Consider the following 16,406-nt stretch of genomic DNA (forward strand, 5'->3'; position numbering starts at 1 on the left):
AGGTGTAGTAAGAAAAAAAATAAGACATTAGCTCATATTTAGTCACTTACTACTTTGGCCAACCTTGGCCAGGCCATGTCTTTGGGTTTTGGATACCCCAACTTTAAAAAAAAAAAAAGGTGGAGTATATGATCTCGTAAGACTCTCTAAAGACTAACACTCCTATTACCTATATCTGACTCATGGGTCAGAAACTAATAAGACTCAAAATTTTATTTCTGAACTATAACATGTGCTTTAGGACAAACAGCTGTTCTGTTTTACCACACTGGAAGATCAACTTCATATTAGCAATCTATCTAACACGGCAAGGTGGGGCTGTGTATGAATGTCTGAATGCAAAAGCCTGATTGCTCATTCTGTGACCCACTCTTTTCACCTGTTTCAGAAATTAAGGTACATTAGAAAATGAGAATTCAGAGACTATTAGAGTACACTGGGCAAAACTCTGAAGGCCAGACAACTTTCTGATGGCTAAATGCCTTTCTGATGACTAACCTCCAAAAGAGAGTCCAAAATCTGACTCCCCAAAAGTTTCTTTTTAGAGAGACCATTATACTTTAGCACATTTTAGTATGCTTGGAGCCATCCTGACTTAAAATGCATCAACAAATAAGTTACATATTAATTATAAGCATTTGGCTTCTTTTGAGGAAGACTTTCCATGTAAAACTGTTGTACTATTGTACTTCTATCCTTTGTTGATTATGTTCTGCATGGTGATACCTAACTATGTCTGCACGTACTACTGAAAAGACAGCACTCTGGTCTATGTGAACAATTCAGTGACGTGAAATTGGGCCATAATACTATTGAAAAGAGTGCAGAACAATAAAAAATATTTCTTTATAGCTAGCTCCAAGAAAAGTACAAATGGTAGGAAGTAGATTCATTCATTCATCAGACACAGATAAATTATCAATAGGCAACCAGAGTTCTATCACATATTCAGGCCAATAGCATTATCACTTTACATCTCAGTCTATTTTCTGCCAAAGAAAAATATTATTCACTTCTCTGAACAGCATCAATTACTGGAGTGCAGGTGATGATATTAACTTGTTGGTTCCTTCAGAATGTGCCCAGTGAAAAGCCTAAAATAGTGTCAGTCTAAACGTAAGTCAATATTAGGTAGACAAATGGAATACTCCTTTGGAAAGGAAAACAGAAGTCACTAGATAATTCAAAACAGAAAATAGGAGAGGGCAAAAGGAAGGCAAGACCACTCCAAGTAGTAAGTTGTCTGGTCTGTTAGTACTTCAATTCCCTCCTACAACCTGCACAGAGGCTTTGGAGAAGTCAAACTAGCAAAATCACTCCTAAGAAGACTCAAGACTATTGCCATGTTTTCAGTCAGTTCTAGTTTTGAGCATAAAGCCCCTAATTTATTCAATTCACACAAGTACTATCATTCCTTAAGTTCAGGACAGCTTGGGCCAGTTTACCTGCATCCAGGACCTGAGTTCCATCAGGCTGTGGCTGACACCCTTTGGAGTCTGTGACTGTTGTACATGCAAAAGAATCAAAATCCACTGTGAGGTCCTGCACATTTCTTTCATTGGCATTATCAAAGCTGTTTTTGCCATGCAGTTGTTTAAGGTGTTTCCTCAAAACTGGCTTATGTGCAAAAACCATGTCGCAATAGTTACACTTATGGGGCTTATCTCCACTGTGAAGGTTAAGATGATCCTGTAAGGAACACTTCTGAGAAAAGGTTTTCCCACAGATCTTACACTGGAAAGGTTTAATGCCGGCATGCACACGCATGTGTCGATGAAGGTTGCCTTTCTGAGTAAAAGTCTTGCCGCAGAGTAGACACATAAAGAGTTTGTGCATTTTTAAATGGTTGGCGTAGTTCTCCAGGTGACGGAACACCCTGGTACACTTTGGGCATTGATGATGCCACTGTAGGCCTTTGTCTACACCTCGAATATTAGGCCCAAAGACATCTTTTGAGGCCATGACGATGTTATCACTGCCTGTGTAAGAGAGGGCATAATTGTGGAGATGGTTTTGTTCTATTTCACTCACTCTGTTTTCCACAGTTGAATTTATCAGGGAGTGCTGGGGCTCTGATGAATGTAAAGCAGTGGGTTCAGAAGAAATAAACTGGTTCTGATCTTTTTTACTTCTAACCTCTGATACATCCCCAATAGATTCTACCTTAACAATCTGAATATCACTGTCCTCCATATCCATACTGTCTTCAGATGGATGAATACAAGGTGAGTCCTGCTTTGGGGAGCCTCTGGCATCTCCCTGCTGTTCTTTTGACTGGGGAGAAGCACTCTGCGGTTCACATCCCTCTTTACTATCCATTGGTTGTTTTGGCTTTATAAACTTCCACAAGGCCTGTGTGCACCGTTCTACAATGTGGCTCATCTGAAGAAAACTCGCAGCAGTCAAGTAATTTACCAGCTCCATCTCAGGGAATTCCAGCACACCACTATAACAGGATAAGAGCAATTGTCTCCCCACTTCGGAACTCTGTAATATGGAGATTTTCACCTCTCTGGAATCATTCAGTAAAAACTGGTCTCTTAAGAAAGGGGAACCTGCAGCAAACACAATTTTATGCCCCTGCACCTCAATATCATCTATGAGAACTGTAACATCACAAAATTTATTCTCTTCTCTTAATTTGTTCATTTTTTGTAACATTGAATCTCCATAATTTTCAAACTTGAAGTGAAGGAGATCTGATCTTTCAGACATTTTGGCAGACCTAAAGAACAGAAATGTAAAAAGGATGAATTTAAGAAAATTCAAACAATGATGAAACCTGGATTTTTTTTTTCCAAAACCAAATTTGTGTTGTCATATCTGTTTGTATGTATCCAAATGAAATTTGCCTTGAAAGAGGAAATAGTATAACAGCTTTCAAAGGCTGTTAAAATTTACTCCTTGCCAATGTCAAGTATCAATTGCACCTCAGGAGTGGACTGGTATTAGTATAAATAGCTTGGCACTTATTCTACTTAATACAAGAACAGTGCTTGAGTTACTCCAAGAGCTTTTTTTCCCCCTTTTCAAATGAGAATACTATCAGGTTTAAAAAACAAACTAAAACATCCCAACAAGTAATAACAAAGTCACTATTTTCTTTTGCATGACACTTTGAACCTGCTTCTTTGAAGACAAAACACTGTTCCTTTGCTTTGTATCTTAAAGAACTGCAGTGACAGTGCTTGCCCCATTCCTGGATAAACCCTCTTGATTAAACTGATGTGTATTTATTCCTCCAAGTATTTCTGTGATAAAATGAAAGTTACAGACCTAAAGGGACGGTTATTTTGTGTATTTTGGACAAATCTAATTCTCTCTTTAAAAACATTTCTTGATATAGAAAGTAAATAAAATATTTGATATAGAAGAAACATGAGCCATTTGGTGGGAATCTGAGTAGGAGTAAAGATCTAATTAATCTGTAATAGATTCTGTTCTTTCTTCTTTGCCCCTATATATCTATCATTACTCATCAACTGGACAACTAGAACTGATTCATAAATGTTCCCTGGCTTCCAGGTTCTGTCCCCTCTAATCCAACTCCTACATCACCATATGACATCTTTCAAAAATACAGATCTGATTATACCCAACCCCTGCCTCATATCCTTCTGGGACTTTCCATTGTTTCCTGGATGAAGACTAAATTCTTGAGTATCATTAAGATAAACATTGACATAACCATTCAACTTCGAAGAAGGTGTTTTTGCCAAAACTCTCTGCATATTTGCCCCTTTATAGAGCAATTCCTTTGGAGAAGATCCCCATATTCTGATTCCATACTCTCCAAATAATTTTCTGATAACTGTGCTTCCCGTGTGTGTTTCTAAAGAAAAGGATGAATTGGCTATGCCATCATAATTCCAGTCCACCAGCCATTGTAAAAATAAACTGGTACATGTCTATATGTCAGTCTTCTGTAAGATCAGTAGGTATATCAGGGCTACCCTTGAGAAACAGTTCTACAATATCAGTGCATCAATAAATTCACCTTGAATTTTGAGCATTCATCAACTCTGTAGTTGAGAATCATATGAGACAACTAGCTGCTCCTGGCCACATCTGAACTCCAAAGCCCAATCTTTATAATCTTATAACACTGACACAAAGGTGCACAGAACACAAGCTCCTGAAGGCAGAGCCCAGGTCTTACATCTCTCAGTGCTTGGTGCATAATAGCACTGTGTTGACGCCAAGCATTAGCACGATTATTTCTTTAGTCTAGAACACTCCTCCTAGTCAATACTGACTCCTTTATTTCCTCTGAGAGGCCCTTCCCTGACCCATCACACTAACAGTTGTCTCCACTGGACCCATAGCATAGGACTTCCATCGTAACACTCAATATCCTTTATTAAATACTTCCTTCCTGTCCAAACTGGAAGCTTCATGGCATTAGAGGGAAACATCTCCATCCTATTCAAAGGGCTAATGTTAGGAAACTGAATCTTCTAAAGCAAAACACCTTTTGCTTTGGCTTCAAATTCTTACTGCAGCCACATCACTGGCCAAACCCTCTTCTGATGAAACTACTGTGCACTCCTGCCACCTAATACTGCACTAAACAATACTGCAGTGCTCAGTCTGTGTTTGTTGAACCTACGGGATTTGTTTGGCAGTGGTAAGAAGGAGAAATTGCTGTTAGGAAGACCAGCTCAGCGTCTACAGAAGCATTAAAGCTCTGACACCATGAGAACCTAGGAAGGAATGAAAATGGGAACATGGAGCAAGGAAAAGTAACAAAAGATATTTCACAGCACTTGGTAACTTACCAGATACTGAGAATGAGAAAAAGAAATGTGTAAAGGTTCTAAACGTAGGAATTCAACTGAATAAAACTGTCATTGAAAGAAAGGTGAAATTTAGTACGGAGAACTGGTATGGCACAGGTATGTTAGCAAAAATATACACCACAAATTCAAAGCTTTTCCCTTGTATGGCATTTTGAATGTAGATAATGAAAAATCACTAAAAGATGAGAGGAGGGATGTACAGAAGCAAATCTTGCATCAAAGAAAAGATGGTGAATATCAGATTTAAAAAATCTACGGGATACAACAGGGAATATATCAGTAAAGAAAGCAGCAAAACTATATTATCACTGGTCAGTTTTAGCAATTACAATAGCTTAATATATTCATTCCGAAAAGAGTGAAAGTCCCAATTTAAAACCACAATTATAAAAATGGCTATTGTTTCAAGTAGTCAGACATAAGGGGCATTCTTTTTTTAGAGCTTAGTTTGTTCTTAATGCACCCTCAAGTTAGGATTTTCCCACTCACACTCAAAATGAGCTTTAATGGCTTCCATCTATAGTGTGACACTACTCACAATGTTTTATTTTTTATCCTCACCCAAGGACATTTTTTCATTGCTTTTAGAGAGACAGGAAGCATCGATGCAAGACGGAAACATCAATTACTTGCCTCTCATATGTGCCCGGACCAGGATGGAACCCGCAACATAGGCATGTGCCCTGACCTGGAATTGAACCCGCAACCCTTTGCTCACAGGATGACGCTCCAACTGAGCCATACCAGCCAGGGCCACAATGCTTTATTTAGACAACTATCCTCAGGGATAATTCTTCCTAGAAGCTCCTAAGATGAGGAGCTGGAAGTTTCCTTTATTTCCTCCTACCCATTAGCCCCAAGCAACTTACTAACAGCCGCTGCCCAACTGGTACTCCAGGAAAGTGCTTGCATTGATTGGTCTGCTCCGTCCAAGAATGTGAGGGCAATTTATTCTGTTGAAGAAGTCTTCCCTAGTATGTGTCAGCTGCTCTACTGTTTCCCTTTGATAAACTCTTATTTCCAGGCCACAGAGTTTATCCCTTAATTGTTTCCTGTCACTACTTTCTCTTCCCAATAAACTGTTAATTATCCGAGGGCAAGGACCAATGCTTTCTGCACAGATCATTCAATAAAACCCAGCAGAATAGTAAACTCTTAAGTTTCCTATGAAATTATTAGTGGGCCGTGGTAGAAATGCTTTTCATTATCAGGATATTTGTCTTGCAAGTGCTCTGAGGAAAATTTCTTTCCAGGGTTAGTTTTGACAATATAAACCCAATTTTAAACAACCTTTTTTATTTTTACTTTTTAAAAATGACAAAATAGAAGAAAATAATTGTATTTCCTATGAATTGGCTTAATTTTATTTTAAAATTAGAGGCATGATAGCTAATCTTTACTGAAGCCTTGCTATGTCCAGGTGTAGTGCTAAATACTTTACCTAAATAGACCCACTAAATCCTCAAAATCCCTGTAATGTAGGTATTATTATCACCCCCACTTTGCATATGAGGAAACTCAAGCTTGGAGAACATAAGTAATTTTCTTAACTTAAGAGAGGGAGAAAGTGTTAGTGTTAAGCTGAAACTTGTGCCCAACCCTCATGATGCCAAAATCATGTGCCGAACAACTAGGGTAGCTGAAGTTCTATCCTAGGGATAATGTTAACTGTGGAACTGTTCAGATTCTTCTCGTATCCATTCAGCAATACACTTATGATTTATACGCTTTTCTTTATTTAGTTCACCAAAAGGTTTATGTTTAAAACCAAAAAGTACAACTTAAGTTAAATCTGTGTCAAGTCTAGAGGACTTTAATAGTAAGCCATTTATATATCAGTCATATTCCTGACTGCATTTTATTCCCTTATTCTTGTTTCACCTTGGTTTCTCACCTATTTTAACTGTTATTTTTCCATCTTTTGTGTATTTTCCTTTTTAGAGTGAAACAATGCCATTTGCAAATAAAAGAGAATAAAACTTACAGATATATTTGATTTACAGAATCCCCAACTATAGTTATCATCTTAGTAGTAATTATTTATAATTTTCATAAAAAGCACTCATATAATTCTAGATTACAGCAGAGCTTCTAGTAAATGAAATAAAGATCTGATCAGGTAGAACAGCGACTTGGTCACCACATCCTATTATTCTTTTCTCAGAATGATTTCCAAATTCTCTCTCTCTCTCTCCCTCCCCCAACTTATTATCATTGCCACAGTTTTGATCCTTATCATTTTTTTCCATTTTTTCAATTTTACCGTTGTTCAATTACAATTGTCCCAATTGGTCCTCATTGCCTAGATTACTGTGATTAAATCTGAATTCTGCCCAGTTCTGTTAGCAAGTTTTGAATGATTGATTTCTCAAATATCAGTGTAATTCTCACTTATGATCACTTACTTTCTCTTTGTTTCTAAGACAGAAAGAAAGAAAAAACAAATACTAACAAACATAAATCCATTCCTTACCTTCTTCTTAATCTGGATCTCCTTCAAAGCCTTTTCTTTTTTTTTTTTTTTTTTTTTAATCAATAAGCCTATCTTTGCTTAAAATTTTCCCATTCCTTTGACTCCCATATTTAGTCGCTGCCTACTGTAGTAGTATAAAACCATGGATTCTGGAACCATACTTCCTAGGATCAAAACCCCTACTCAGCCGCTTACTAGCTGTGTGACTTTGGGCAAGTTACTTAAATACTTCTGTGCTTTAGTTTTCCCATCTGTCAAACAGTAATATTACTTCATAGGGTTGTTATGAAAAATTAAATTTTAAAATAAATTTAAAATTAAGTTCATTTAAAAAAGAGCTTAGAACAGTACCTGGAATATGCTCTGTAAGCATTTCTTAGGTAAATAATTAAAGCCTGTCAATTTCCTCTGTGAAATCCTTTATATGTGGCCTTTTCTCCCCCACCCCTTTTGCCTTTTATCATTCTCATTTAACACCAAACCAGCTGAAGTCTCCATTACTTCATATATCATCACCTCATCCCTATGGTAAAATTGCTTTTTAAAAGTTCACTAATGATCTCTTAATTAAGAAAAAAAAAAAAGCACTCTTTTTTTCTCTCTCATTTCCCCAAAACTCTGCATGAATTAATTGTCCCAGTGGCTCCTTCTCAAAATTCTCTTCTCTTGATTTCTGGGTCTTTTTGGTGGTAGGAATTCTGCATTCTAATACTTTCTTCCCTACGTTTGTTTCCGATACTACACCAACTACTACTAGCTTCAATTCCTTTGTTTCATAAATGCAACCATCACCCCAAATCATTACATTCTATCTCAGTAATATCTTCCTGATGCCAACTATTCCCATGGCTTCCACCTCTAGCCACAACATTTAGGCTCAGCTATAGATTTGCACTTCCAACTTTATGCTGGACAGTTCCATTAGACCTTTACTTCATCATAGCCAAAAAATACATCTGTTATCTAGACTATGTTTATGGCTTTATTGTTGGCAATGGCATTGATGTTCTTCTAACACAAACAGCCTAAAACCTAGGGATCAGCTTTGGGACCTCTTTCACCCTCAACACCTAATTTATTATGAAGTGTTCACATCATTCACTACAGTACACTTGCCTTCTTTCCAGTAATACTTTAATAACTTGATTCCAGGACTTCATTACCACTCACTAGGCTGACCCCATTACTCCTTCAAAAAAATCTCCACTAAGCCCTGGCCGGGTGGTTCTGTTGGTTGGAGCATCATCCGGTACACCAATGGGTTCCATCCCTGGTCAGGGCATATGCCTAGGTTTTGGGTTCCACTCCTGGTTGGCGTGTGCATGGCAGGCAGGTGATTGATGTTTCTGTTTCTCTATCTTCCTTTCTAAAATCAATAAAGCCATCCTCAGGTGAGTATATATAAAACTCCAATAACAATATCTAGACATCAGTTAAAAGAGTCCAGAATCATTTAATAGAAATTCCTATTCTATATAGGCTAACATCAAGAGTAGCATGGCTTTCTACAGAGCATATCTGACCATATCACTCTTCTCCTTAAAACTCCAAAGGCTATCCATATCCTTTAAGATTGAATCTCTTACTATTTGTACCTTGGTCTACTTTCCCAGTCTCATACCTCATCTAAGCACAAGCCACCCCTGCCCCATTTCCTCTTCTTCCCACATAAGCTACGCTCATTCATTCACAGCATTGCAACTGTTTCTTCTGCCTGAAAAGCTCTTCTCCACCTTGTCTTCTTCAAGAAGTATAATTCAGAAGTCACTTTCTTCAGCCTTCCCAGCAACTGTCCCTTGAGCAGTTCATACATATATGACTCATAAATAACAGATCGCAGTAGCACTTATTTGTTTACACCTGGCTCCCAAACTTGACTAAAAATTGGAACGATATACGCTCCTGTGCCTGGCACAGCGCCAGTAATATAAAAGGTGCTATGGCCAGTAGCCGATTTGCAGGAAATCCCAGCAAAAGGGTAACCTCATAGTGAGTCCCGCGGGCGGGGTCTAGGGCCTTGCTAGGGCCTCAGCTCTGGCACTTCTTACGAGATGTCAGAATCGGGCATCCGAACCAACTGCTGGACCCTCGGCTGGGGTGCCAGGAGGAGGTCCCTGAAGCATCCAGAAGCTCCCCACTCCAAAAGAGGGACGGAAAAGGGGCGGGGCGCAGCGTGGGCTGGGCCAAGGGCTCCTTAAGTCCCCCCCGGGCCTAGGCCAGCCCCTCGGCCCCAGTCCCAGTGCAGGTCCTGGCCAATCCGGGGCCCCAAGGGGGCTCTATCCTGAGAGACCCCGTACCCCTGCCGGGTTCTCCGGCCGCCTCCGCACTTACAGACCCAGGGGAAGGCCGCCGTCAGGATTCAACACCGCCAGGAGCTCCGGCCCCTCGGGGCTCCGGAAAGGGGGAGGGGCAGGGAATCCGAGCCAAAGGGGGACCCAACGGAACCGGAAGGGCAACCCTCGCCGGACAGGTATAACTTCCTGGTCCCATAGTCCTCTCCGCCAATCGGGACGCTTGAAGGGTGGTGGGGCCGCGGGAGAGACTTGTCGTTCTCGGGGCGGGTAGTGTGGCCGCAGTGCCCTGGACTCCAGGTGCAGAGATTTCTTAGCGTTTGGGGTTTAGGCTTCTCAACGGCTCCTTTCGAGCTGGGCCTCGACCGTCTGCTGCGTGCATGGGCCTGAAGGGCGCCTGCGCACTGAAGTTTTGGTAAGTCCATCCTAGGGATGTGGACTCACCTCGTTGGGGTCCTGAAAGCAAGTTTACTCTCCTTGCTTTTGGATGTTGGTATTTCCTGGGGATCTTGCATTGTAGTGGCTTCCGTTACTTACTGCGTGTTGACCCTTAACAAATTTCTGTCGCCAGCCCAGATGGCTCTCCTGAGCTCCAGAGCCAACTGCCTAGAAATTTTCAATTGATTGTCCTAATGTTTATGTACCTTTTAATCCTCTCGTGTTCATTTGTGGACCTGCTGCTTCTTATCTCCTGTAGTTCTTGAATAGGTGAACGACATCATCCACGACCCAGTCCTGCTGACCCGAAAACTTAATATTATTCTAGAGACCTTCTCATTTTCCTTGTCAATCCAACTGCTCACTGGGTTCTCCCTACTTGTGGGGTGGGGGGACCTATTGTGATAGAACACACAAAGTATTTATCATTTTTAATAATTTGTAAGTGTCAATTTCCGTGGCATTAAGTACATTCAGAATATTGAGTAATCATTATCTCTGCTGTCTAACTAACTTCATTCTTTTACATGTGGGTAGCGCTTCCCCATCACTATTGGTTGAAAAGACTGTCCTTTAACCATTGAATAGTCTTGGCACCTTTGTTGAAAATCAACTGACTATATATGTGAGGGTTTATTTCTGGGCTCTCTATTATATTACATTGAACTATATTTCTGTCTTTATGTTCTTAACGTAATGTTTTAATTGCTATAGCTTTGTAGTAAGTTTTGAAATAGGAGTACTCCAATTTTATTCTTTTTAGAGATTGTTTTGGCTATTCCGGGCCCCTTGAAATTCCATATGCATTTGAGGATCAGCTTTTACACTTGAGAAAAAAAAAACAAAACGAGGCTGTTGTAATTTTGATAGAGATTGTGTTGAATCTGTAGGTCACTTTTGGTAGTATAGACAACTTAATTTTAAGTCTTCCTGTTCATGAATACAGAATTACTTTTCCTATATTTAGCTCTTCATTAATTTCTTTCAGCAGTGTTTTCTAGTTTTCAGGGTATTTAATTCTTTTTGATACCATTGTCAGTGGAATTGCTTTCTTAGTTCTTTTCATAGTGTTGATTGCTGGTGTATAGAAACAACTGGTTTTTGTGTGTTGATCTTAACACCTTGCAACTTTGCTGAATTTGTTAGCTCTAATAACTTTCTTGTGGATTCTTTGGGATTTTCTCTATTTAGGATTATGTTGCCTGTGAATGGAGGTAATTTCACCTCTTCCTTTCCAATTTGGAATCCTTTTATTTTTCTCCCCCCTCCCTCCCTTTCCTACCTATAGCTCTGGTTAGAATTTCCAGTATAATGTTTAATAGCAGCAGAGAAAGTAGGCATCCTTGACTTGTTCATGATCTTAGAGGGGAAGCTAAACTATTGAGTATTGTTAGCTGTGGGTTTCTCACAAATACTTATATCATGCTGCAGAATTTTCCCTCTGTTTGCTGAGAGATCTTACCATGACAAAGGATTGTAATCTGTCAAATGCCTTTTCTGTGTCAGTTGAGATGATCATGTGTTTTTCCTCTCATTTAAAAAAAATATGATATATTACATTGATTGATTTTTATGTTGAACTTCGATTGCATCCCTGGAATAAATTTTGGTTGTATGAATAATTTTTTTAAAAGATTTTGTTTATATTTAGACACATGGGAAGAAAGGGAGAAAAAATGGGAGAGAAACATCAACATGTGAGAGACACATCAATCAGTTGTTTGTCACATGCCCCCCTGATCCCCAACCCAGGTATGTGCCCTGAGTGGAAAGGGAACCAGTCACCTTTTGGTTCACAGGCCAGCACTCAGTCCATTGAGCCACACCAGCCAGGGCTAAATAATCTTTTTAGTATGCTGTTGGTTATGGGGAGATTGTATTATGGAAAAATGTGTTTGTTGTTGGGTAGATCGTTCTTTATATGTTGGTTAGGTGTATTTGGTTTATTGGGATGTCCATGTCCTCTATTTCCTTATTTATCTGTAGGTAGTTCTATTCATTATTGAAAGTGGGGCATTGAAGTTTCAGCTATTGTAGAACTCTTTATTTCTCCCTTTAATTCTGTCCATTTTTTCTTTATGTATTTTGACGGTCTCTTACTAGGTGTGTAAATGTTTATAATTTTTATATCATCTTGCTTAATTGAACCTTTTGTTAATATGTAATGTCCTCCTTTATCTGTTGTAAACTTTTATAAACAATTTAAAATCTGTTTTGCATAAACTTAGTAAAACTATGCCAGCTCTTTTTGGTTACTATTTGTATGGAATATGTTCTTTTTTTTATCCTTACACTTTTCACCTATTAATGTCTTTGGATCTAAAGTGAGCCTCCTCTAAACTGCATATAGTTGGATCATGGTTATTTTGTTTTTGTTTTTTTGTTTTTTCATCTGTTCAGCACATCCCTGTCTTCGATTGGAGAGTTTTAGCAATTTACATTTTAAATAATTACTGAAAAGGAAGGACTTATTTCTGCCATTTTGCTCTTTGTTTTCTATGGGCCTTACAGCTTTTGTGCCTTCATTTTCTTTATTACTGCCTTTTTCTGTGTTTATTTGATATGTTGTAATGAAATGTTTTGATTCGCCTGTTATTCCCTTCTGTGATTTTTTATGGCTATTTTCTTTTGTGGTTGCCATGAGAGTTACATTTAACAGCCAAAAGTTATAATGGAATTGGTACCAACTTTAATACGATACAAAAACTCCTATATAGCTTAGTCCCCTCTTCCTGTTATTAATGTTAGAGAATACGTTTTCAAACATTGTATGTCCATTAATATAGATTAATATTTTTATGCATTTGTCTTTTAAGTCGTGGAGAAAATAAAAAGTGGACTTGCAAATCATAATTATAGTAATATTTGCTTTTATGATTGTCCATGTATTAATCTTGAAAGAAGAGCTTTATTTCTTCGTATGGCTTCTAGTCACTGTCGAGTGTCTTTTCATCAACCTAAGGATTCCCCTTAGCATTCTTGAAGGGCAGGTTCAGTGGTAACTAACAGTAATAGTTTCCCCTGGCTTTTTTTAAAAATAGGAAATTTGTTAATTTCTCCCTCATTTTTGAAGGACAGTTTTGCTGGATATAGAATTCTTTGTCAACACTTCTTTCAGCACTTGGAATATTATCAACCTACTGCTTTCTTGTTTCCAAGGTTTAGGTTGAGAAATTGGCTGACTACTTTATGGAGGATCCCTTGTATGTGATTAGTCAGTTCTCTCTTGTTGCTTTCAAGATTCTTTTCTTTAGCTTTCTACAGTTTGATAATTATTCTTTCTCCCATTTCTTCTTCTCCTGGGACACCCACAGTATTATGTTGATTCTCTTGATAGTGTCCCTATGCCTCTGTTCATGTTTCTTTCTTTCTTTCTTTCTTTTTCTATTCCTCAGATGGAGTAGGAAGCACAAGGAACTCACCTCTCAACCTAGACAACAACTGTCCTGACAGAAACTGAAGTAACTATTTTGGAACTCTGGAATCTATTTGAAAACTTCCATATTCCAGGGGAAACCTCGGCTGGTAAATTAGGTTAATTTCAGTCAGTGTCAGCCTTCAGTATGATAGCACCTAACCATCTCCTACCTCTCCAACCCATGGCAGACAGCCATGTTTACATTCAGGTGGCTTGCTGGAGACAGGATGGGAAATAACACCTTTGTTCTCTAAATACTGGGGTTCTGTGTTATGATTGCTGATTTCTGCTTTTCATTTCTGAGGGGCAGGCACAGAGGCTGGCTGTTATTGTTTCAAATTAGGTGTACTAGCTTCCAGGGAATGTAAAGGAATATAACCTGTTTTGCTTGTTTGGATTTTTTTCTTTCATTTCATTTGGGAGCCAGGCATTTAAGGATTAGGACATTCTAAAGCAATCACTTAATCAGGGAAATTTGGAGCCAGGAAAAGATGCAGGCTCAGAAAAACCCAAGAAGAACTTGGCTTTCACCTGAGGCTGATCCTGATCTTTGACACAGAAACACCTTTAAAAATTTTTAAAAATGAAGAAGAAGGGGGTAAATAGCATACCCTGGAGAATGGGGAGAATCTGATTTCTAGAGCTACATTTCAAATGTTCATTTTTCAATAAAAATTGCAAGGACATACAAAGAAGGAGGAAAGTATGACCTATTTAAAGGAACAAAACAAATCAATATGAACCATTTTTGAAAAAGACTAGGTGTCAGATTTACTAGACAAAGACTTTAAAACTATCATTGAAGAGATAGAAATTATAAAAAGGAACAAAAGTGAAATGCGTAGTTGAAAAGTATAACAAATAGAAAAAACAGTAGAGAGGATAAAAATCAGACTTGAGAAGGGAAAAGAAAGAAGCAATGAACTTGAGGCTATTTCTCTTTTAAATAGTCTTCAAAACCTGTTCCTTTTCCCCTATTTTCTTCCTCTCTGTGAAGCCTTTCTGACCTTACACAGGCTCCAAACTTTTATATATACCTCAGCCCCCATCCCCATTTTGCTTTCTGTACTTCTACTAGAATGATCTTTTGAAAAACCTGAATCTGTTATTGGCACTGTCGTTACAAACCTCCAAGAACACCCATGTGTCTATAGATTGAACTTTATTTTCCTTCTTTTAGCATCCAGTGTCCTTCCCGTTCTGACTCCAGCTTGCCAAAGCACTTTCTCTCAGACCATTCTCATATTCCACTCACACACCCTAACCATATGTTCTAAGGTACAAAGCTTCATGCTGTTAAAAGTTGAGCATATTTGGCCCTGCCTGGTGTGGCTCAGTTGTTTGGAGTGTCATGCCATGCACCAAAAGGTTGTGGGTTAGTTTCCCAGGTTGGGGCACATTCCTAGTGAGTTCGGTCGCCAATTAGGTCATAAGGGAGGCAGTCACAACGATATTTCTCTTTCTTTCCCTCCCTCACCTTTCCTTTCTCTAAAATCAATTAATGTGTCCCTGGGTAAGGCTTTTTAAAAGTAGAGCATATTTGTAAATCAAAATTAGTTTTCTGTGGTTGGCTAAAATATTAAGATATATGGCATTGGTGGGCATTGAAATAGACGATTTAAAGTGTATTTAAAAAGTGGAACCTCAGTTAAAAACTATATGTATGTCATCACTAACCCATTACATCACTATTGGTATTCTAGCTAATGTAATAGAACGTGAAGTGTATCATCATCTATTTTGTGTACTAGCCCAAAATATTTGACTTGAATCCACTGACCCTTGAGATATATCTAGAAATCATATCTCAAGTCAATTCAAGGTCTGGAGGAACAAACTTGGTGTCTTCTAGAGGAAGCAATGATTTGGTACCAGAAAGTGGAAAATCTGTGCTTGAAGTGGACTAATCTCTTCAATAAGCCAATATTTTTTAATTTAAAAATTTTTTTAAATTTATTTATTGATTTTGGAGAGAGAGAAGAAGAGGAAGAGAGACAGAGAGAGGAAAGGGGGAAGGTAGAGAGAAACATTGATTTGTGCTTCACCTATTTATGCACTCATTGGTTGTTTCTTGTACTTGCCCTGACCAGGAATTGAATCTGTAACCTGTGACCAAGTGCAGTGTTTGGTGCTGGATTTGATGCTAACTTGGGAAAAGTAGCTGTTAAAAAATGTATAGGCCAACATAAAATTTAATTATAATTAGGTATTAAATGAGAGGAAAATTTACTGAAATATTACCGATTTGGGAAAGCTATGTCAACACACAAAGAAGGAAATGTATTAAAAGTATTAACATTGGTGGTGGGAATGTGATGTTTTTATTTTTTATTTTAGCTTTTCTGTATTTTTCTCTAAGACACACTACACTGATTCTGTAATAAAATTTTGTTTTAAAAATTTATGTTAAGATTTGCATATATATTGGGGTGTACATACGAATCAAGAAATACATGAATGTATGGTCACCAAAATATTAAAAGAGGCTTGGTCACGTCATGGAGTCAGGAATTCAGGGCATTTTACTTTCTTTATACTTTATACTATATCTATTATTTGTATACTTTTAAATGAGTTTGTATAATTATAAGTATATAAGGAGAAAAGGAACAAAACTTTTCCTGAGGGAGTTCAGCAATTCTATTGTAATAGACCAGTCACAAAGAGGATGGTAACAGCGCACTTTTTTCTCTGGTGGTTTGGATGCAGTATCCACAGGAATGAGTCATTCACCAGCAAATGTGCTATATGCTATATGAATTTTAAAAGGAAAAGATTAAGGAAGAGGTTGTAGAATTATTTTACAAATTTTCAAGACTTAAGTAGCCTAGATAGGCACACTGCGTCTCCCTCCACAAGAAGGAAAACAGCTATCTGAAAACTAGAGACAACCAGAAGTTCCAGAAAATCGAGCTGCATGGAAATCTAACGAACAAATATATAAAGAAAATATACTCATCCAGACAGGTAGGAGGGCTGGAGCCAGG

General features: G+C 38.2%; 1 protein-coding gene and 1 long non-coding RNA gene across 3 annotated transcripts; one reads left to right on the top strand and one right to left on the bottom strand.

Annotated features, from left to right (window-relative positions):
• Nucleotides 1-695: 695 nt before the first annotated feature.
• ZBTB26 (zinc finger and BTB domain containing 26) lies at nt 696-9,661 on the bottom strand. Of its 2 annotated transcripts, none has more exons than XM_090274690.1 (2): nt 9,608-9,661; nt 696-2,725 (listed from the first exon to the last, which is right to left on the bottom strand). In XM_090274690.1, exon 2 carries the CDS (start codon nt 2,713-2,715, stop codon nt 1,390-1,392), a length of 1,326 nt encoding a protein of 441 aa, XP_090130816.1. In that variant the 5' UTR covers nt 2,716-2,725; nt 9,608-9,661; the 3' UTR covers nt 696-1,389. The 2 variants fall into 2 exon arrangements, with proteins under 2 accessions (XP_090130816.1, XP_090130815.1); XM_090274689.1 differs by having other exon boundaries at nt 9,604-9,658.
• Nucleotides 9,662-9,783: 122 nt separating this feature from the next.
• LOC150013693 (uncharacterized) lies at nt 9,784-15,823 on the top strand. The gene is made up of 2 exons (XR_016510580.1): nt 9,784-9,978; nt 13,397-15,823. It is a non-coding gene; the product is annotated as an uncharacterized LOC150013693 (long non-coding RNA).
• Nucleotides 15,824-16,406: the final 583 nt, after the last annotated feature.

This window comes from Furipterus horrens, unplaced genomic scaffold, assembly GCF_987537825.1.
Source record: "Furipterus horrens unplaced genomic scaffold, mFurHor1.1.pri manual_scaffold_4, whole genome shotgun sequence".
NCBI lineage: Eukaryota > Metazoa > Chordata > Mammalia > Chiroptera > Furipteridae > Furipterus > Furipterus horrens.